This window comes from Bos javanicus, chromosome 15, assembly GCF_032452875.1.
Source record: "Bos javanicus breed banteng chromosome 15, ARS-OSU_banteng_1.0, whole genome shotgun sequence".
In the NCBI taxonomy this organism is placed as follows: Eukaryota; Metazoa; Chordata; class Mammalia; order Artiodactyla; family Bovidae; genus Bos; species Bos javanicus.
In genome coordinates this window covers 43,001,619-43,024,839 of record NC_083882.1, presented here as the reverse complement: position 1 = coordinate 43,024,839, position 23,221 = coordinate 43,001,619, and the positions used below count along the sequence as shown (strand labels likewise).

General features: G+C 45.5%; 1 protein-coding gene across 3 annotated transcripts in view; it reads left to right on the top strand.

The window, feature by feature from the left end:
* SWAP70 (switching B cell complex subunit SWAP70) overlaps positions 1-18,440 on the top strand; it is a 144,450-nt gene extending 126,010 nt beyond the window's left edge. For all 3 annotated transcript variants that reach the window (XM_061440820.1, XM_061440819.1, XM_061440821.1), the window contains 6 exons: positions 464-645; positions 7,900-8,007; positions 9,632-9,798; positions 15,636-15,834; positions 16,796-16,892; positions 17,227-18,440. In XM_061440820.1, coding sequence (XP_061296804.1) covers positions 464-645; positions 7,900-8,007; positions 9,632-9,798; positions 15,636-15,834; positions 16,796-16,892; positions 17,227-17,333 — 860 coding nt within the window. In that variant the 3' untranslated portion in view covers positions 17,334-18,440. The remainder of the gene's footprint in view (positions 1-463; positions 646-7,899; positions 8,008-9,631; positions 9,799-15,635; positions 15,835-16,795; positions 16,893-17,226) is intronic.
* The last annotated feature ends 4,781 nt before the right edge of the window (positions 18,441-23,221 follow it).

Here is a 23,221-nt window from a genome sequence, read left to right as displayed (position 1 = left end):
TTGGAGCTTCCGTTTCAGTGTCAGTCCTTCCAATGAATATTCAGGACTGATTTCCTTTAGGACGGACTACTTACAGCAGGTAGCAAATCAGATACCAGGAATTTTGAATCTCAGCCCTTGTGATGTCTTATTCTTATTTGGCCTTTTGGGAAGTTAAGTAAGGAAGTTGCAAGTGTTGGGAGTTCCTCAAGTGCATGTTATGTTCCCAAATCAAGTCTATTTAAGCACAGATAGGCAGTTATGGGACTTTGGAGCTGGAAGGGACTCAAGAGATCATCTCTCTCTGGTTAGAGGTGAGAAACCCATGTGTAAGTGGTTCTGTGACTGGCTAACGGTCACAACACTGCTCAGTGGCAGGATCAGCATTACCCTGGGTTTCCGATTTTCTTCCCACTATGCCATTCAGGTTAGGCTCACGGAGAATAAAAGGTATTTCCCATCTTTTCTCTCATGCCTTTCACAGCTATCCATTCTACCATCCATCTCCTGAAGCTGGGCAGCCCCCCACCACACAAAGAAGCCCGCCAGCGTCGGAAAGAGCTGAGGAAGAAGCTGCTGGCCGAGCAGGAGGAGCTGGAGCGACAGATGAAGGAGCTGCAGATAGCAAACGAAAACAAACAGCAGGAGCTGGAGGCCGTGAGGAAGGTGAGACTGGGCGCTGGGCTGGGGGCGGGCTCCCGTTTCTTTGTAGGAACCTCTGTGATCTTGCTTATTAGCTTCAGTTCTACCGGGACTAGGTTAACAGTGACTGTAGGGAGAGGATTTGGTGAACTGCGCTTCCAGGAAGTGTATCTAGACCATTGAGTGAGACACTGTTTTCCCAGCCCTTGAAGAGTATGAGGGTCTCAGGACAACAGGGATATTTCATTGACCAGAAAAGAACATTTGTAAGAACAGTGAGCACAGTTGAATTCGTTCAGTGAAAGATGAGAAGTTTCTCCTGAGGATGTCAGGGTCACTTTTGGTGAATGGATAGGATCCATTGCCTTTTTAGGTTTTCCCTTTAGCTCCCATCTTCACTCATGAGGATCTTGGAAGACGCTTAGTATTAGAATTGTGGATTTTACTTATTGTTTGGAGTCAAAGATACAGTCTGGACACCACCACCAGCCCCTCTTCCGCCCCCAACTCCCTCTTCAGATGCCAGTCCTGAGTCCAGGTTATTACCTGTGCTTCTGAGCAACTGGCCGTAAGTCAGAGGTTCCCACAGCCCCTTCTCTTGTGCTGTGCTGTTCTTAGTCACTCAGTCACGTCTGACTCTTTGTGACCCCGTGCTCTGTAGCCTGCCAGTCTCCACTGTCTGTGGGGATTCTCCAGGTAAGAATACCTGAGTGGGTTTCCATGCCTGCTTCCAGGGGATCTTCCCAACCCAGGGATCAAACCCAGGTCTCCTTCTTTGCAGGTGGATTCTTTACCAGCTGAGCTACCAGGGAAGTGCCCCCGCCCCCGCCAACTTAGGTTTGATTAATTTGCTAGAACAGCTTACGTAACTTGGAGAAATGTTTTCCATACTAGTCACTGGTTTCTTACAAAAGACTGTAACTCAGGAATAGACACATGCATAGGGCAGCATGTGGGGAAAGGGCACGGAGCTTCCATGCCCTCTCTAGGCGTATAACTCTCCCCAAATCTTCGTATGTTTACTAATCTGGAATCTTTTTGAACCCTGTGCTTTTGGGTTGTTATGGAAGATTCATTACACAGGCATGATTGATTACATCATTGGACATTGGTGATTGACTCAACCCCCAGCCCCTCTCCTTTCCTCAGAGGTCAGACTGAAAGTTCCAACCCTCTAATCACATGGTAGGTTTCATTGGCAACCGGCCCCTATCCATTGTTTTCTTAAAGTCACTTTATTATCACTCTCAACACTTAGGAAATTCCAAGACTTTGGGGAGATCTGTGCCAGAAACTGGAACGAAGACCAAGTATTATGTATTTCTTACTATAAATCGCAATATCATGGTATAGGTTTATGAGTTTTTACAGGTGCCTAGATTCTTGAAACCATCACAGACAGAATTTAGAACAATGCCAGTGCCCCAGAGAATTCCTTCATGCTGTCTCTTGTATTCAGACTCTCCCCTTACCCCTGGCCCCTGGAAACCACTGATCTGTTTTCTGTCCCTGTATTCTTTCCAAATTATCATATAAACAGAATCATAGAGTATGTACGTTTTCAGTATGTGGGTTCTTTCATTTAGCATCCTGCATTTGAGATTCATCCATCTGGGACCCTTTTAAACTCGTCGACTTTTAACTCAACCTCCAGGAGCATGTAGCTCCCTGTTCTGTGCTACATGAATGCGTACCCAGAGTTGGTCAGACCTCAGCTGACCTCGACCACCTTGCCACATCCTAGTTCTACCGAATCATTAAAGCAGCTGATTTGAGGTTTGATGGGTAAATATTGGAAAGCAGTTATTATGGATCCTTTAATAATTATTAAATTTCTTTTCTTGTCAAAAAAAAATTCTCCAGTTTTTCACTGAAGCATTTTTATAAAAATACTACTTAGATGAATATTTGAATCACCTGGAATGAGATTACATTTTGTGAGACTTGATACAAGGCCTCATTTAATTCAGAAGGAGGAATAAGAAACTATGGTAGGCTGTTTTTTTGTGTGTTTTCTTTTTGGCTGCACTGTGCAGCTTGTGGGATTTTAGTTCCTTGACCAAGGATTGAACCTGGGCCCTTGGCAGTGAGAGTGTGGGGTCCTAACCACTGGACTGCCAGGAAATTCCCTGGTATTTTTCTTTAACAAATTAATAGATTTCTTTTTTTCCTCCCAGATTTCTTTAAAGTGTTACTCAAGTAATTTTATTAAAAGACTTAGTTTTTTTTAGAGATGTTTTAGGTTCACAGTAAAACTAAGAGGAAGGTGCACAGGTTTCGTACATACCTCCAGTGTCAATATATACATGTCCTCACCCAGAATCAACGTCCCCAACCAGAGTGGCACATTTATTTCAGTTGATGAGTCTACACTGACACCCCTAGTCACCTAAAGTCCATAGTTTATCTTAGGGTCCACTCTTGGTGGTGTATGTTCTGTGGGTTCAGACAAATGTATAACAACATGTATCTACATTATAAATACCATTCAGAGTATTTTTTTCACTTACATTGCCTTAAAAATCCTTTGTGTTCCACCTACTTATCCCCCCAACCCCAGCACATATATAATCATTTGTATAAGTAATAAAATCATATGGTTCAAAAATTTTAAAAGATAAAAAGGGATTCAGTGAAAAAATTTCCTTCTACTGTCTCTTCCCTCTGCTTGGTTCCTATGCCTTGCCTAAGACAACTATTATTTTCATTTCTTATGTATCTTTCTAGATTCATATAATGTATATTCTAGAGAATATGAATATACATTCTTATTTAACCATTTTTAAACACAAAAAGTACATATTTATGATTCTGCGTCTAGTTTATATATATATATTTTTTTTTTCTGTATCAGTGTAGTATAAAGAGCTTTCTCATTCTTTCTGATAGCTATAAAATATTCTATTATTTGACTATATTATTACTTATTTAATTAGTTCCTCCTGTTGATGAACTTGTGGGTGGTTTTAGTCTTTTGTTTTAATAAGCAGTGCTGCAGGGAATTATTTTGTACTATGTCATTTTATAAATGTCCATACATGTCTAAAGGGCTTCCCTGGTGGCTCAGACAGTAAAAAACCTGCTTGCTATGCAGGAGACCTGGCTTCAATCTTTGGGTCAGAAAGATCTGGAGAAAGGACTAGCTACCCACTCCAGTATTGCCTGGAGAATTCCGTGGACGGAGGAGCCTGGCGAGCTATAGTCCATGGGGTTGCAAAGAGTCAGACACGACTGAGTGACTAACACTTACTTATACATGTCTGATGTATCTGTAGAATGAATTCTTAGAGGTGGGATTGCTGGATCAGAGTGTATATACATCTATAATTATGACATACAGGCGGATGGAACAGCCACCATGTCAAATACTGCTGTTCACTGTGTCAGACAAACAAGTGTTCTAGAATTTGCCAGTTAACTACTCCAGCCCAGAAATATCACATTTCGCTCTATTTATTTACGGTATTCTGGTCAGAACTAGTCACATGTTTCTGAAGTTGGTTGTCAGTCTTACCGGTGTTCCCTTGTGTAAGATGAGTCATTTTTCTCTTGTCACTTTCGGCATTTTCTGTCTTTGGTTTTCCACAGTTTTACTATGATAAATATGTGTGCATGATATGATGTATGTATTACACTCTTAGTGTTTATCTTACTGTCTTGGATGGGTGTATTAATGTTTTCCATCAAATTGGGAAAGTTTTCAGTCATTATTTCTTCCAATATTTTTCTACTCCTTCTCTTTTTTCCTCTCCTTCAGATATTCCCATTTTGTGAATGTTGGTGTGTTCAGTGGTGTCTCACATTTAATGAGTGTTTCACATTTCTCTGTGGCTATTTTCTGTTCTGTTCTTCAGATTGGATGATTTCTATCAGTCTGTGTTTGATAGATTCTTCTTGTATTGGTGAGACCCTCTAGTGAATTTTTTAGTTCAGTTATTGTAGTTTTCAACTGCAGAATTTCTGTTTGCTTCTTTTTATAATTTCTGTCTCTTTATTGACGTCTGTTTGAGGGGATATCATCATATCATCTATAATTTCCGTAAATAAGGTTTCCTTAGTTCTTTGAACATATAATAACTTCTTTGAAGTCTTTGCTAAATCCAGAGCCTGGGCTCCTTCAAAGGTAGTTGCTATTACTTGCTTTTTTCCAGTGTATCAATCACACTCTTTCTCAACATATCTCATAATTTTTGTTGAAAACTGGGTGTTTTAGATGATATTTGTAAGCACTCTCGATGTGGCTTCCGCCCTTCTCCCAAGGACTTCCTGTTGTTTGCTCGTTTATTTGCATGGTGACTTAGCCGGACTATTAGAGTGAAGTCCATCTTCCTCATGATATGCAGCCTCTGACTGTCCGTCCTCTGTCAAGGCACAACCTTGGGTATGGGTACAGTGTCCTGGAGTAACCAGGGTGTCAACAGAGCTTTTTTTTTTTTTTTCCTGTATTATTTAAAAAATAATAATTTGTAAAGGTTATGCTGCATTTATCGTTGTTACAGAATACTGGCTGTCTTCCCCACGCTGTATGACGCATCCTGGAGCCTGTCTTACCCAGCGGTCTGTGTCTCCCACTCCTCCCTCCTGTACCTGGCCCCTCCCCTTCTCTCCTCACTGGTAACCACTGGTTTATTCTCTGTATCTGTGAGTCTGCTGCTTTTTTGTTATATTCACTAGTTCGTTGTATGTTTCCGATTCCACCCATAAGTGATATCATACAGTATATCTTTCTCTGTCTGACCGACTTCACTTGGCATAACACCCTCCAAGTCCGTACACGTTGCTGCAGATGGCAATGTTTTGCTATTTTTTATGGCTTAGTAGTAGTCCGTTGTATATTTGTAACACCGCAGCTTCTTTATTCATTCATCTGTTGATAAGACACTTAGATTGCTTCCATATCTTGACAATAATAAATAATGATGCTATGAACATTGGGATGCATATATCTTCAAATTAGTGTTTTTGTCTTGAAACTTCCTACCTCGTCACCCAGGGGCGGAATTGCTGGGTCATGTGGTAGTTTAGTTTTTAGTCTTTTTGAGAACACTCCATAATGTTTTCAACAGTGGCTGTACCAATTTACATTCCCACCAACAGTGTGCAGGGTTTGGCTTTTTTTTTCCCCTAAATCTTTTATTTATTTACTTATTATTTCCAGCTGCACTGGGTCTTTGTTGCCGTGTAAGGGCTTTTCTCTAGTTGTGACGTGTGGGCTTCTCATCGTGGCAGCCTCTCTTGTTGCGGAACACGGGCTCTAGCACAAGGGCTCGGTGGTCGTGACACGCGGGCTTGGTTGCCCTGAGGCATGTGGGATCTTCCCGGGCCAGGGATCGAACCTATATCCTCTGCATTGGCAGGTGAATTCCTAACCACTGGGCCACCAGGGAAGGCCTGTTTGGTTTTTTTTAATGTTAAGTTGTATGAGCTGTTTATATATGTTGGATATTAGTCCCCTTATTGGTCATATTATTTGCAAATATTTTCTCCCATTCAGTAGGTTGTCTTTTCATTTTCTTGATGGTTTCCTTTGCTGTGCATAAGCTTTAAAGTCTAATTAGGTCCCATTTGTTTTTGCTTGTATTGCTTTTCCTTTAGAAGACAGATTGAAAAAATATTGCTGTAATTTATGTCAAAGAGTGTTCTGCCTGTGTTTTCCTGCAGGAGTTTGGTAGTATCTGGTCTCACATTTAGGTCTTTAATCCGTTTTGAGTTTACTTTTATATGTGGCAGCAGGGTTCCGTCTCCACCTCTGATCTCTCTGTTAAGTTGGCTGCCTCAGTTGGCGTCACATTCTCAGGTGTTCATCTCACAGGTTTATCTGTTGTTTTCAACAATGCCCTGGGGCCTAACTTGCCCCATAGTCTGATATTTAAATTCTGGCCCACGTTTGATCTTTGAGGCCTGACTTGGAAACTTGTTCCTAATACATGGGAGCTCTTTGCTGTCTTCCCCTGTTTCCCCTGTGAGACTTTTAGCTGGCCTGTGATTTAGTTTGTTGATCTTGTTGACTGAAAAAAACACACAACCTACAAGTTGAGAGTTACGTTTTATCTGGTGCCTTTTACCGAGGACTCTTGCCTGGGAGAAAGCTTCTCAGCTATGAGGAGCTATTTCAAAGAGATAGGCGGAGAGCCAGGATTTATAGGAGTTTTTGTTGGAAAACAAACAAAACCGTGTGGTTAGTGCTTATCACAAGAAAACAGATATTTCAAGTTAATGATTTTAGTGCTTTTCTATATATAGGAAGATACAGATTTTAGCTCATTAAAATGATTTTGTAGGTATGCATTTTCACTCTCGAGGGCCAGCGTCCTGTTTCTCTCCACCCTGAATTTCCCTCATGGGTCATTGTTGGGATGGCTGCAGTGGCTGATGGCTTGATAGTAGACTTCATCCTTTGTTTATTGGAATGGCAGACAACTTTTTTTTTGTCTGCATCCTCCTGTGGGATACCATATCCTTAGACTGGAAACTGAGAGGGAGCCTTGTGGGCTTGGTTCCATGGCCACGGGTAGAGCCTCCTTCTACTGCCAACGCAAGGGTAGGGTGGAGAGGAGGCCGTGATGCGGTTCAGATGCCATAGACTTGCACAGTTCTTGCTGAGATTCAGTTGATTTTCTTGGATAAATGTTCTCTGTTTGCTGTATGCTCTCAGGATAATTCCCAGAGACTTTAAATGATTGCTTTCGGTTTTTCCCTTCTTTCACTAGAGAACCACCCTTTGGGAAGTTGGGCTTCCCTGGTGATTCAGACAGTAAAGAGTCTGCCTGCAATGCAGGAGACCCAGGTTCCATCCTGGATTGGGAAGATCCTCTGGAGAAGGGAATGTCTACCCACTCCAGTATGCTTGCTTGGAGAGTTCCATGAACAGAGGAGCCTACAGTTCATGGGGCTGCAAAGAGCCGGACATGACTGAGCGGCTAACATAACAACAGCAAAGTTTTTAAGGAACAGTGTTAAGATGACAGAACTGCAGTGAGCGCAAGAAATAGATTGGAACTTCACAGATGCATTTGCAAATGAATTTAATGACGACACTAAAATTTTCTTTGCAAAATGTTACAGCTTACTAGGAGTCATTCGTTTATCCAATTTGTTTTGTATGTTGACTGGGAAAATTGTTGGACTGGAATTGCAGTGGATCTACAGGGTTTATTCTGTCTTTATTGAACATTGAGAATGACTGGCTTCCCCTATAATGTTTAAATGTGACCCTTTCTCTCCAAATGCACTTCCACTGTAACGGTCCCTGCTTTTCTATGAATGGTTTTTGGGTAGAAACTGGAAGAAGCAGCATCTCGGGCAGCAGAAGAAGAAAAGAAGCGCCTTCAGACTCAAGTGGAGCTCCAGGCCAGGTTCAGCACGGAGCTGGAGCGGGAGAAGCTTGTAAGTACCGCACTCCCTGGGGTGCTGCTGCTTTAACTTGAAAAGCCCACCCCGATCCCGTCCTGGTCAGCAGAAGGACAGAGGCCAACCTGTATGGATGGAGGGGCAGGAGCCTGCCTGGCTTGGTGAAGGGGGAAGACCTGGGAGGCTAGAGTGAGATCATCTTGCCAGCTGTCTCTGCTGCTGACTCACGGTGGGCTGGCTGTTGGGGAGGTTTTGTGTTTGTTATTAACTCATTATTAGTTTATTGAGCACTCTGTGTGTGCCAGGTATCATGCCAAGGATGTAAAGGTAAATCTTGCTCTCAAGACCTCCAATACAAATTTATGGAATGGGTTGATAAGTGCTGTGGGGAGGGGGACTCCACGTCCTGGTTTGCCTGGGACAGTCCCCACCATCCTGGTATAATTATTGCTAGCATCCCTTTCATCCTTCAGAGTTTTGGCTTGGAAAAAAGTAAGCACAGGTTCCATGATATTTCCCCTCTGTCGTGAGCAAGAGTTGGGGTTCTGAAGTCATGAGAATATGTGAATGCTGGTCTACAGGTTCCATGATATTTCCCCTCTATCGTGAGCAGGAGTGGGGGTTCTGAAGTCATGAGAATATGTGAATGCTGGTCTGTGACTCTTGGCAGCTCTGACTCATCTTAGGGGTTCTCATCCCCACGGTCCAGTTGCTTCAGGCAGTGAGCTGGTTAACTGGAACACAGGTCTCCTCACATTGGGTTACAGTGTGTGGGAGACGGCTGGGCCCATGGCCCTGCTAAATACGTGCTGTGACATTTCCTTCAGCAACTTTCTGTTGCTTAGACTTGAAGTGGATGTGTGTGTGTTGTGAAAGGAAGGCACCCGAGATCTGAGGGGGTGCTGCACCACAGCCAGATCTGGGTTTGTGTCCTCTGCTCTTGCTTATGAGTATTAGTTTCTCTTCTTCAAATTAGGGGGATGTCACATGATCTCTCATGACCCCTGTGAGGATGAAGTAAGCTAATGCAAGTGAAAATACAAACTGCAGAGACATGTGCTAATATGTTTGATATTACATTTATGATGTCCTTGTCTTAACTTTTAAGGCAGAGATTCAAGGCTCTTTAATCCAGAATGGAGAAACCATAAATGTGTTAGAATGCTAATTAGATGCTTGAGGGTCCCCCAGGTTTGGAGGTGCCCTAGGGAGGGAGAAAGTAGAGGGTGCTAGGCAGCCAGGTAAGTGCAGGAGACCATCTTTCCTTTCCCCCTTATTTTAACCTTTTGGGTGTTCTGAGTGGGAAAGGTTCATTCCTTTTAGATGGATGTGGCTTTAAGACAGAAATGAATTTAAAGAGAAATTATACGGGGAAGTATTTTTTTCTTGAGTTTGAAACGCAGGGTGGAAGGGATGAGAAATACACCAGGGCAGGAGAACAGCCTTTGGGTGTAGTCTGTGTGCCTGGACTCTTAAACTGTGGTCTTGCGGATGGGTGTGGTACTCTTGCTTCCTCCATCATCAAGGAGTGAAGGACAGGGCCCTGCCCAACCTGAAGTGCTGTGGCTGTGGCTGTGGCCTCGCTCAGGATGGTGTTGGAGCAAGAGGCTTTCCCGAGGGCGAAGTCGGCCTGGTTTAAACATGATTTTTATACCCTCAGATCAGGCAGCAGATGGAAGAACAGGTTGCCCAGAAATCCTCTGAACTGGAGCAGTATTTGCAGCGGGTCCGGGAGCTGGAAGACATGTACCTAAAGCTGCAGGAGGCTCTCGAGGATGAGAGACAGGCTCGGCAAGATGAAGAGACTGTGCGGAAGCTACAGGCCAGGTGCGGATCAACTCATCCTCTGCTCTTTGTGTGCCCTGCCTGGGCTCATACACTTTCTAGGAAGCACTGACTCTGCTGGAGAGGGAAGAGTCTCTGCCAGATGGGAGGGACCCTGGAGGCTTATCTGGCTGGGCTCTTTATTCCCCATCTCCCCCGGGAAACCCTTGCGTCTGTGGCTAATGACAGGCCGTGTATCTATTTCAGAGTAGTCAGATGGATATGTTTGGTGCGGTTCCCTTAGTCAGATTCTAGAATGTCCGTGGAGCCAGCATCAGCCCTGATGAGAATCTGGTTTCTTCCACATGTTCCAGACCTGAGAAGGCCCTCGTGTGGAGGCAGGGGCCTGTTAGGCCAGAGCTGCAGCCACTTTGGGGGACAGTGAGGAACTGAGCAGTTTCCATTTGGTCTTTCAGGATTGGTGACATTCCTTACATAATTCTTAGTTTCAGAAGTTCTTGAAACAGATTTTTTTTTCCCCCTTAGACCTTTTAAAGTCAGGTTTACTATGTATGATGGTCGTGATCTTGGATGAGAACTCTCACTTTTGACTCAGTAGGAGGGACGAAATTGAATGAAGACCCCAAAGAGCAAATGTCAGCTGCCATCTCCCAGTTTCTAACTTGCTTCCCCATTAGCTGTCCTTGAGATGTCGCGTCAGGGGTTGCAGCACTAACCACCGTTGCCCCGTAGCCGCAGCTGATTAGTGCAGGCACACCTCACGCCATTGTAGGAGCGGGTGTGGGATGAGCTGGGATAGATTTTCCATGGCTGCATCCACACGTGGAGCTGCAAGAGGCGTTTGTTTAATCTTCAGGTAGGAAGAGAGAGAGAAAGGCTTGTTACGCACGTTGCCAAAATGACTTCAAAAACAAATTAGGTGTTGAAATGTTTGATTCTGTTAAGGAAAAATTATCTTCTAATAGAAGATCGAATGCTTTACACATCGCTTGGAACATATGGGTCCCACAAGTGCGTGTTCATCGTGGTGTTAGCCAGGGTCTAGGGACCTTCACCCGCTTGCCATTGGGCAGTGGCAGTGGCACTGTACAGTTGTGATGTTAGCACACCGTCCGCTGCATGGGAAGGTTTGGTCCCGTGCGACTTCCGAAGAGAGACGTTCTAGGGACGTTAGGTATTTTTGACCCGCGTCATTTGTGATGTGTTGAGTTTATAGGTTGCCCTTGTGTAGAGAATTCACAGATGAGATGCAATATGTATTTACTTCTCTGAAGCTGTGAGGGAGATTAATTATGACATGGCAGAGATCAGATCATAAAGGGAACCAGGTAACTCTAGAAATTTATTAAAGTATTAGTTACTTCATGTTTATAGAATGATGTTTTGAATAAGACAGTTTTGGATAATGGCAGTAATTTTTAATCAATAGTAAATATCAGAATCATTTACATAAAGCTTTGAAAAATGCACGTGTAAGGACTGTTCCAGATTTACGGTATCAAAATATCTGTGGATAGGAGCCCAGGGATGAGTATTTTATTTAAAAAGTTCTGGCTAGGGAATTCCCTGGGCTTCCATGATGGCGCAGTGGTAAAGAATCCGCCTGCCAAAGCAAGAGATTCAGATTTGATCCCTGGTCCAGGAAGATGCACCTGGAGAAAGAAATGGCAATGCACTCCCCAATTCTTGCCTGGAAAACCCCATGGACAAAGGAGCCCCGGGGGCTCTAGTGCCTGGGGTCACAAAGAGTCAGACACGACTTAGTGACTGAACAACAAGGGAATTTCCTGGTGATCCAGTGGTTAGGACTCTGCGCTTCCACTGCAGGGGGCACAAGTTTGATCCTTGGTCAGGGAAGTAAGATCTTGCATGTCTCATGGCATGGCCAAAAAAAAGAAAAAGCTCTGACTAATTATTTTGTACACTCTAATCTCAGTAAATGGAAAAATGGTTTCAACTTGGTAAATGGAAATATAACTACTACATACAGCTCTGTACCAATAAGCTAAAATTACTACACAAAAACTAACTACTTTTTCTTGGTGTTTAAAGGCCATTTTAGGCATTTTACTATTCTGTTTTTAACTTCGATTTTGGAACTTGAAAGGGACAGACCTACGCCCTCTAGTGGTCTTTTTTTTTTTTTTTTTTTTTAGTGGTCATTTTTTAAAGTGTGGTGAGTCCATATCTTTTCCAAAGTCACTAGAGGCTGGGCCTGATTCAGAGGGACATTTTGTCAGACTGACCAAGAGGGCTTTCTCCTTGCTCCCACTCTTCAGGGTACCCTTTGTGGGTAAAAGGTCAAAGGAAATCATCATGGAGTTGGGATAGAAACGTTTAAGTCTAGCACTAATGAACTGAAAAGCTGAAAAAACTTCAATTTTAATCAAAGTTCCTGTATTTAAACGACTCGCGATTAAATACCTGGCCAAGTGCCAGAGTGCCTGCTGTTGACTAGGACAGAGGTCAGCTGAAAAGCCCTCTGTATACACCCTGCAGCTAAGCTTATGTTTCATGACTGAGCACACACGCACTTCAGTGAGCTGTAACGTAATCTTCGCTGGGGGTGTGTATCCAGGGCTTTGTAGTTGACCTCTGTCCTAGCTCTGAGCAACAGCAAGGCACTCTCGGAACATTTGGCATCTCGCTGTTCTTCCAGTGGACGGGCCCTCCTCTGTCAGTGTCTTAAGTTTCCCCAGAGGTACTTTTAATCGTGAATCGTTTAAATACAAGGACTTTGACTTGAACCATCTGGGTCTTCTCGTTTTGGGTTTTTCCATTAAAATTGAAGTGGTGTTGCTGTTTTTTAATGTGTAATCCTTAAGGTTATCTAGCCTCTTCTGAGTGGAACTCAGAAGGAAACTGTTCATTTACCATTTGGACAGCTCAATTATTGGAAACTTCTTGAGACTGAGCCATAGTCTGCCCCATTATAACTTCCACCCACTGAATTTTTATGTTTGTAAGGCCTGGGAGCACACTTTGGTCAGGTCTGTATCCCCAGCAACAGGTGCATTGTCTGGCACATGGTAAGTACCCACGGAATCTTTTTTGAATGGGTGGATCCAAGTTCTACTCTTGGGGCCATATGGAACAGCAGTCCACACAGTAATAGATGGCCCCGGACTGAGGATCTGGGTTTGATTCCCAGCCATTGTACTGTCTAGTCATGTAATTTTTAGACAAGTTACTTCACGACTTTCAGCCTTCAGTTCCTTATATGTAATAAGCTCATAGGGTTGTTGTGAAGGCTGAAGAGGGTGGTGCTTGCAGAGTTTAATGTCTGGATTTGATAGTCATCGGAATTTGTTGGTTTCTGTTCCTTTATATCTCATTTGCAGATGGAGAAGAAATGTAATGTATAGAATATCAAAATAAGCATTCAAAAAAGATGTTGACAGGCTGGAATGCTGGTTTTAGAGCAAGAAGATAATTTAAAGTATCAACAGAGCAAGTACAGGATCCAGGAGACTTGGCTTAAAAGCAATTCATTTGAAAAGGTTCAGGGTTTTACTTCTCTGATGTAATTGATTGCCAAAAACCTCATATACTCATATACTCTCAGGCAGTCTTCATGAGCATTCAGAGCAAATGAGCTAATAGTCCCATCATAACAATATGAGCTGACATTTATTCAATACTAACAATGCGGTAGGCATGGTTCTAAGAACCACCTACATTATCACATCTAGTGGATCAGCAAACCTTTGATGGTGGGAGTAGTTCCTAGTGGGGCTACCCAGGTGGCGCTGGTGGTATAGAATCTGCCTGCTATTGTAAGAGATGCAAGAGATTTGGGTTCATTTCCTGGGTTGGGAAGATCCCCTGGAGTAGGAAATGGCAACCTACTCCAGTATTCTTCCCTGGAAAAACCCATGTCCAGGGGAGCCTGGCGGGCTGCAGTCTATGGGGTTGCAAAGAGTCAGACATGACTGAACATACACACACACACACACGCACGTAGTTCCTATTCCTTTTTCATAAATGAAGAAATTGAGGTACAGAGAGGTTCGTCTTTAGTCAGGAGTCCTATTTGCAAACCAGAAAAACCCAACTTGGGTTAGCTAAAGCAATCAAAGTGTTTTTTTGGAAGGTTCTTGAGAAATTCACCAATTCCTCAGAAAGGCAGGTGGCCAGGCCCTGAACACAGGCAGGAACCAAGGAAGGCTGAGCAGACCAAACAAGGCCATGGGACAAGCCCAGGGAGGATGTCACTGATGCAGATGTTGGCACCATGGGTTTGTCAGTCAGTTGTCCCCATTGCTTCTGCCATCACTCAACACTGCATGTTGCTACCACCAGCAAGATAAACTCTCCACTGTCTCTGCTCTCGTGAGTCAGTGGTTTCACGAAGTTCTAGGAGTGACAGCTGCTTAGCCAAGCCCAGCTTCCACTGCACCCCAGCTTGCCGGGGCAGAAGGGCAGGGGCTGTGACTTCTGTGTTGGGAGACGGACCCCGTTTTTCATCAAGACATTCCTGGACACGTGAAGGGGATTCAGTGCTGGGCAGCCTCACCTTCTGCAATGTCCCTTGCCCTCCAGACTTTGACCACCAGGATGAAGAAACAGATCTTCCAGTCTCGTTCACTGGTGTATCTCCCATGTCTAGGAAAGCACATGGACGGTGTATAGCATACACACTCTGGTTAGCCCCTGGTGGCAGGGTAGTGTTCACTGCGATGTCACATCCAAGAGACGACTCAGAGGGAGCACACTGGCCCTTTGTGGAACCCGAGGGAGGAGATAGGAGATAGTTGAGAAAGAACTTTTAAGGATCAAGGCTGCCCAGAAATAAACTAACTGACCCGGGTTATGAAGCAGCGGCCCATCACACACGGTCGGAGGCCACCCTGTAGGATGTCGTTGAGGGAATTCTTACAGTGGTGCAGGACTGGGTGGTCAGATAGTGGCTGTAGAGGCTGTCACTTTATTTCTGCTGCTGTTGGCTTTAGACGTGCAAATGCTCTTAGGCGGCAGTAACTGGCCTGCTGTGGGGTTTGTTACATAATTCTGACGATCGAGCCAGTAGACCTGCGTCCTGTCCTGGGCTGGCATCTAACCACATTGTCTACACTTGGGGTACAAGTTAGTTTATTTATTAAATACCTGCTTAACCTGGGATATCCTCCGATAGGTAGCCTGTTATTAAAAGATAACATTTTGAAGTCACGTGGGCCTGGGTTGAAATCCATTGCTTACCTGTGCGTCATACTTTGAAACCCTTTGACTTCATCTGCAGGGACAATAACACGGTGTTATTGTGATGACAATAACACGGTGTTATTGTGATAACAATAATATGGAATTCTGGGGGAATCACAGGAACAAAGGTAGAGCCTGACCTGTAGTGCTCGGTCAGTAGCTGGCGTCTGCTTCCTCTGGCTTTTGTCAGCTCCTCCTCCTCTGCCTTTGTTGGTGTGCCAGCTTTTCCCTTGGTGATAGGTTTCTGCTAGATAAAAAAGTGTTTTAATGTTGTAGCAACCAGCAGATTTCAAAACTCAGCCTGCCACCTGCCTGTCAGGTGGATGACCTGGTCCAGGTCACCTACCCTTGGTGCCTCACTTTCTTCATCTCTGAACTGAATAATAATAGTACGTAAGCCTATTGTGAAGATCAGTTGAAAAAATGCACTTCTTTCTTGGCCCATTAAGCCTTCAGTACATGTTATTTTTAATTTTTTTTTTTTTCATAAAAGGGTGAAACAGAGCTTGGAGCAGACCCGTGGGTCACCTTACCCACAAATCTGGGCCTCTCTGGCTCCTGGGTTCCTTTTTGTGAGAAGAGAGGTGGTTGGATGACCTCCCGGCTCCTCTGAGGCTCCGCTGTGCTTTGTCATCTTCTGGGTCGGGTGCGGTCACCCTGAGCTCTCTGTATTGCAGGCTGCTGGAGGAAGAGTCGTCCAAGAGGGCTGAGCTGGAGAAGTGGCACCTGGAGCAGCAGCAGGCCATTCAGACCACGGAAGCGGAGAAGCAGGAGCTGGAGAACCAGCGCGTCATCAAAGAGCAGGCCCTCCAGGAAGCCTTGGAGCAGCTGCAGCAGCTTGAGCTCGAGCGGAAACAGGCACTTGAGCAGTACGAGGTCATTACGCCCATCCCTGCAAATATGTGCATTTAAATTCTTAAACATTTAAAAACAAGAGAATATTTATTTGCTCTGCCATAAAAAGCTGTGTGAGGATGTTGCTTAGCTGTAAGTAAGGGTTTTTCACAGGCAATGAGGTATAACAGTTGGAATTCAATCGGGAGACTGAAACCACACAGTACTTTGAACAAGGAAGGTTTAATATAATCAGCTATTAACTACAACAGAGGATTACCTACTGAGCAGCCAAAAAACTCTTAAGAATACAGGAAGAGCAGACACAGGAAGCAGCCACTGCCTCCACCCCCACCCCGGCTGGGACAGAGCACGCAGGCAAGGAACACACACTCTGCTCTATAAGCCCAGTGCTGGGATCCGGTCCTCCTTGGGGAGGGCATGGCCTTGGCCCCTGGACGGCAGGAAAGCCCAACGAAGCCCTGTGACGGGGAAGCTACCCTCTGGGGCACTGGTGGCAGCTGCCCACAGGGGAGGTGCCGCTGAAACCCACTAGATGGACACCGTGGGTGTCCCACGTGCCACAGGAGCTGCTGAGATGAGCACAGTGGAACCTGGAGGCAAAGCCCCCGCCTCTTCCAGTGTCCTGCCAGCTCCTCCACTGACGAAGCTTACGTGGGGCCTGCTGGCGAGGGTCACAGGCAGGACAGCGAAGGGTGGATTTGGAGTCGAGAGGCAGTAAGGTGTCACTGGCACAGGAGTATCTTATACATCATCTGTAATTAGTGTGAATTAGGTCCTCGGGGGACCTCGGGCAGGTTATTTAACTGCTCTGAATCCTAGTCTCCACCTGTGTACCATGAGGGTAATAATAGCCCGTGTTTCTGTGGCTGGAATGACTTAATGAGATAATCCACAGGCATGGAGCAAGTGCCCAATCAGTGTTATTTGGCTCTTAAACTACCTGTGTGTTTGCAGAGTCTAAAGTCTGCTCTTGTTCCAGGGAGTTAAAAAGAAGCTAGAGATGGCAGCTAAGATGACCAAGAGCTGGAAGGACAAAGTGGCCCATCATGAAGGATTAATTCGATTGATAGAACCAGGTAACACACTCTCTGAAGTAATCAGATATTTAGTCAGTTTTTCTCTTTTATTTGTGTACTTGAATTGTGCTGAAAAAAGACTTTCTTAGCCCAAATATACAGGAACCCAGCTCTTTGCAATAAACTTTTCTTGAATTTCTTTTGCCTTCTGATAGATGAGAAGGCCTGTTTAATTCCCTTTGTGTACATCTTCTGATGGTTTTGCCTCCTATGACCTTTATGGATATTCCTCAGAAAAGAAAATAAAGTAGAAAAATGTCTTGTCTATAGAAAAATGATAATGTTAATTGAAGAATATAAGACCTTGTATGTTTGATGCGTGTTTGTCTCTTAGGTTCAAAAAATGCTCACTTGATCACTAACTGGGGCCCGGCAGCTTTCACCCAGGCAGAGCTTGAGGAACGACAGAAGAGCTGGAAAGAAAAGAAGACCACAGAGTGAGCCGTCATTACGTCAGCTGTGTGGGTTGCAAGCATAGCTGCAGAACTTTATGCTAAAGACAGAAGGCCCTGGCTTTTCTGCTTCTAATCCAGCGCCTCCTGTGGGGTCAGTATACTAAAGAAGCCTTCTTATTTATCTGCCAATAAGGAAGGGCTTACCTGAAAAGAAAAAAAAAAAAAAAAGTCAACATTGTCAGGCTCTTTATTTACTCTTTCTTTGAAAACCTCAGCTTCTGAAAATTCCCTTCAGCTCCCTCAGATTCTTTTCGGAGGCGGCAGTGCACAGACAGCCCAGTGGCGTGTGCCCAGGAGCCGGGAGGCGCTCAGGTCACTGGGTATCGGAACCTCTGTGGGCTGGGGCTGTTGTTTTTCCAGCAGCGTATTTCCTCCTCCGAGTGCTTGTTTCTAAACTAAGTCGGCCACTCTGCTTACCGTGGTCTGCGGTGGACGCGGACGCCTCTGACCACGGCTGCTCAGCTGGAAAAGGCCCTTCTCCTGGACGTGGTCCTCGCTCGGACTGAGGGGTTGCCATTCTTGCCTTTGGTTGTGCAGGTTTAATGCCGCGTGAGCGATTGGCATCTAGCTCCAGAGACACCGTCTCAAGGGAGCAGAAGTCTTTAATAATGCTTTGGCTGAGATAGATACTTCAGAATCAAAGATAACACAGAGAGGAACTAAGTGAATCCCATTCAGAATGATGTTTTGATACTAACTGAATTCTTCCTAATATTTAAAATGGTTTCAACCATCCACGTGCTGGCAGACCCCTCGGTTTTACGTTTGTAGTTACTGTACAGAACATCTCTGGTGTGTGTGAATGCTTGTCCTAATCAGACCTTTGCCTTAATAAACAGCAATATGATCATTCCTAGAAATTACACATGAAAAAAGTTTTTAAAATGTATTTTTGTGATGTGCTATGTTGAGAGGGAACAAAATATTTATAATTTTCAAACATTCTTACCTAAATATTGTACAATGTAATATGCTGAACCTTCTTAATTTTTTGGCTAATTTTCTAAGATATGTTAAAACTGTTTTGTATGGTTCTTGTTTGTTTTAGTCAAATGGAGTCGATAAGAAAATAAAAAAATATGGGAAGAGCATACATTTTAAGCTGTCTGATTTAACGGAACAGGAGGGTAAAGTTGTGTGTATGTGTGCATGTTTCCATATAATGAGGTGAACTTGGATTTAGGGACACTTCCTGAAATACTGGATTTGCAGTTTGTAGCCCCCAAACCGACACTGTCACGAAGTTAGCTATGGCCTCGAGTTTGCCGCTTGAGTCACTGATGTGGGAAACCATGGTGGATGCGTCAGCTTACAAGCGGGAACTCACATGGATAATTTCTCCCTCGTCCTCGCTATTCCCTCCAAATCCTCTTGCCTCTGCTTTCCCGAATTTTCTTTTCTGCCTCTCCTGTTTTTCTTTCAGTTTTTACCAGAGTAAACAGTGTGGGTTTTTTTGTTTTTGTTTTACACGGTTGCCAAGATTAAAAAATGCCTTTTGTGGATTAAGCAGGCCCACTTAGTGCAGCCTGATCATGTCTTGGAAAGCTGAAATGTGGAGGGGCAGTGTCTGGAGACATTTTTGGTGGTCACTACTGGGAGTGTTCCTGGCATCTAGAGGGTAGAAGCCAGAGATGTTGCTATATACCCTGCAATTCACAGGACGGTCCTTGTAACAAAGAATTACCTGGCCTGATAAACATTCTCTGCAGAAAGGCACGTTCTGGTCCAGAACAGAACAGGCTCTTGGCGTCAGGGTTTCCCTAGGAGGGGTGTCAGGAGTTGACCTCGTTGGTGTAAGTAGAATGCATGTTCGAGGACAGCGGCCGGGTGCTCGGTGAGCAGGCAGAGGGCGGGAGCCGAGGCCGCCCCATGTGGGGCGTTGTGCTTCAGAGGCTCTGTAAAGGCCCTTTCCGCTTACGTGCCCGGGGAGTTGCTTTGTATATGCTTTAAAGTCTTCCTAGGATCCAGGCTGCTAAGGCGGGAAATGTAAAGCTGCCATGACCTTGAGTGTGGGGAGGGGCTGTCGGAACCATTTCAGCAGCTGGGGAGGAATGAGTGTGCAGATTTATGGCCCGGCTGGTAATGTCCCTCGCAGAGCACCGGTGCCTGTTCCACTTGGCACAGCCTCCATCGTGCCTCCACAGCCGTGCCAGCAAGTCACAGCTGTCCTGGCAGAGCAGAGATGGGTTGACGTCAGGCCACGGGGAGTGGGAAAGAGGCGCGGCCCAGCTTTTACCAGATCAGAGTAGGGCCTCAGCATTGACTGCAAGAATCAGTATTAGGAGTACTTTAAGGTCCATCTATTTCTTTCCTCTTGCTCTTCCCTCTACTTCCTTCTATATTTTTATATTCATTTTGAGACCCATAAAAGTCACCCCTCAACTTAGGAAGCAAAATGGTGATATCTCCTCATGCTAGAGACAACACCTGCCCACAGGCCAGTGGTCCCCCCAAGGGCAATGAGGCAGGTGTCCACAAGGAGACCCTGCAGGGGGTTCACTGCAGCTTCGTTCAGGATGACCCAAAGCAGCAGCAACCGCAGTGCCCATCAGCCGAAACAGATCTGTGGATGTGGTGTGTTCAGACAGGAATCCTATACTTCATTTAAAAGTAGCATTACTGAGAGATGAATTTCACAGCAACGTGGATGAATTTCACAGACATTTTGTTGAACGAAGAAGCCAAACACAGAAAATACTGTTTGACCCCATTTATATTAATTTCTAGAACCGGCAGAGCTAATTTGCGGTTTTTGAAGTCAGAATTGTGGTTACCTGGGGGTGGAAAGGAAAGTTATTGACTGGAAAACAAGTGAACTTCTGGGATGCTGGAAATGGGTAGTGGTTACATAAGTAAAATATATCAGCGTTATACTCAAGATTTGTAGTTTGCTCTTTTGTAACTAGTGCCTCTAGAATGCTGGGCTGGCTAGTCCCTGGGGTCAGCTGGTCCAAAGCCCTCCCTTTGCAGAGAAGGACCTGGAAGGGGACCAACCACATCTACCCAGGAACAGCTGACCGTCTTCTAGGATGTGGTTCATGACGCCACCTGCCTCCTCTAGGTTCTTTAAATACATTTGATGTCACACGGTTTTATCGTGGTGTGTTTCTGTCTCCCACCACACAGCTGGTTCCGTGTCCCTGCATCACCCCTCTGGAGGAGTGGGCCCTAACCCCTTCTTGTCCTGTGCCCAGCTTCCTCTGACCTTTCTGAGGTTGCTGAGTCTTTGCTCTTGGGGAGTGGGTAGGTCTGTGGCGGACACAATTCCATCCAGGGCTAGCCTCAGATTCCTCTTCCATGTCTACTACGTAGATGCAGCATACTGATTCTCGGGGTCGTTCACCACAGGAATGAAGGCCTTGCTCCCTGTTTGTGTCCACCTCCTCAACAGCTGTCCTCAGGGCCCGGATGAGGGCCGGAGGACGTGATGAGTGGGAGACGGAAGCTTTGTCTAGCAGCCCCCACTCCAGTCAGCCCTGAGCCCCGCATCCTGCCCTTCTTCCCCATCTAAATCTCTCATTTCCTGTCCCAGGTCCCCCCAGCCTCTTGCCCGCAGTCAACACTCTGCAGTCCATGATGGGTCTCTTGATTACAGGGTGTCTTAGGTGTTCCTCTTTGAGTTCATCCTGTGTGGGCTTCTCTGCACTTCCTGGACTTGGGTGACTCCTTTCCCAGGTTCGGGAAGTTTTCAGCTATTATCTCTTCAAGTATTTTCTCAGGCCCTTTCTCCTCCTGGGACCACTCTGAGTACTGGTGCCCCCTGATGTTGTCCCAGAGGTCGCTTAACTCTGCCTGTCTCCCCCTCACTTAGTTGTTCTTCTGGGGCTTTGTCTTGTTCCTTCTTTCCTAGGAGGCCCAGGCTAGTGCTGACTCACTGAAGGACAGAGTCAGGGTCCCAAAGGCTCTGGGGCTGCTGCCCACCCACTGGCAGGTGAAGCCAGGGCCTGGGGTTACTGGCAGGCAGAGCTGGTCCCTGGAGTCTGGCTGGAGGGCCAGGGATACTGGAGTTCATTTTAGATCATTTGCGGGGGGTGGAAGCAGTTCCTGACTCACTTGGATAAGGGGCCTGGCATGTCCTGAAGGTTGCGGTGGTCTGCTAGTAGACAGGGCCAGCCAGGGCCCAGTTGGGGCATTGCAGCTTTCTGCTTCTGGTGTCTGCCCCGATGGTGGGCAGGGCTGAGTCTGGAGGCAGCTGTGGGCTCTTTGGTCTTTAAGCAGCCCATTTGCTGGGCCATGTCTCCGCCCAGTTAGGTGCTTGGCTTGAGGCACCTGCAGGTTGTTAGGCTAATGAGCTGGAGGGAGATTTTCAAAATGCGGTCCCCTAGCCTCAGCCTCAGCCAGCGCCAGCGTCCACACAGTTCCTAAGAAGGGCTGCTGCCAGTGTCTGTCCTCAAGGTGCGCGGCAGCTGTGCCCCCGCCTTTCCAGGAGACTCTTCAAGACCAGCAGGTAGGTCTGGCCCAGGCGTCTATCACATTCCTGCTTTTGCCCAGGTTCGCATGCGACTTTGTGAGCCCTCTGAGAGTGGAGTCTGTCTCCCTGGTCCCAGAGGCTCCTGCAGTTAAGCCCCGCTGGTTCTTCAAAAGCCAAATATTTGGGGGGCTCCTGTTCCCAGTGCTGGACCCCTGGGGCTGTGGGGCCTGATTTGGGGCTCAGAATTCTTGCTCCTGCGGGAGAATCTTTGCAATGTAATTATTCTCCAGTTTGTGGGTCGCCCCCACCCCGGGTTGATGGGGTTTGATTATATCGTGAGTTTGTTGCTCCTACTTGTTTTGGTTGAATTAAGTCCTGTGGACCCTACTCGGGCCTAGCCTGGCTGAGGCTCTCGACTTTGGCAGGGTAGGGTTCTTTTTCTGTCGGGATTCAAGCAGCCAGCAATGAAACCAAAGTTGAAATTGACACAGCATAAGCTTTACTCAGTGGCCAAAAAAATGAAGAAGCAGGAATTAAGTTCACAAATCAACTTCTCACTCACCTGGCAAGAGGGATTAAATTAGAGAGTAACAACAGAGGGAGGAGGAGTGGGACTGACTCTGGGGAGGCCTGTGCTTTAGTCTGTGGGGAAGGGGCAGGGGGCCGTGGGGGTGCCATCCCCTGACCGTCCCTTTTTGGTCCTTGGTGTCTGGTTTTGGCCACTGGTAGGTGTGTTATTTAATATGCTAATGTAGTAAATTCAACATATAATGAGACTCAGGGTCTGCTGGAGGTCAGACTCGGCACCATCTTTGGTGCTAGCTGGTTCCATCTAGGTTTTTCTTTTTTTTTTTTTTTAAACGTTAAAAATTTGCTTTTCTTATTCAGTAATACAGAGTTTTACCAGAAGGCTGATTAAAAAAACAATCTTTGAAATGTCACCTGCCAGGGTCCAGCCCCAGCAGGATCCAGGGGTACCCTCAGGATGATGGCTTAGGTAATAAGGATAGCAAAGCGGAGAGCAGGGCTTGATCTTCCTTGATAAACACAGAAAGCCAATGAAGCTCCTGTGTTCCAACGAGTCATTCTGAAAGAAGAACAGAGAGAGAAAAGGAGGGAAAAGGAAAAAAGAACGACACGGGGAGACCAAGCTTCGGTGAGCGAGGCCCATAACTTTATTTTCAGAAGGAACTTTTATACCTTGACTTGTACATAGAGGGAAATGAAAGATGCAAAGTCATACAGAGTCAGCCCAAACATTACATCTGTTTATCAAAACCAGGATTTTTTCTGCACACCTTTCCCATAAACAATGTTGTGTACATTATCTTCTGGCCTTGGAGGCCTGTGGACATTTTATGACCCTTTTTTGATAAACGCTGCTCAACCAGAAAACTTATTTTCCCTTAAAGTGTTTCTTCTTTATTTTTCCCAGCCTCAGAAAGTACTAAACAGAGTTACAT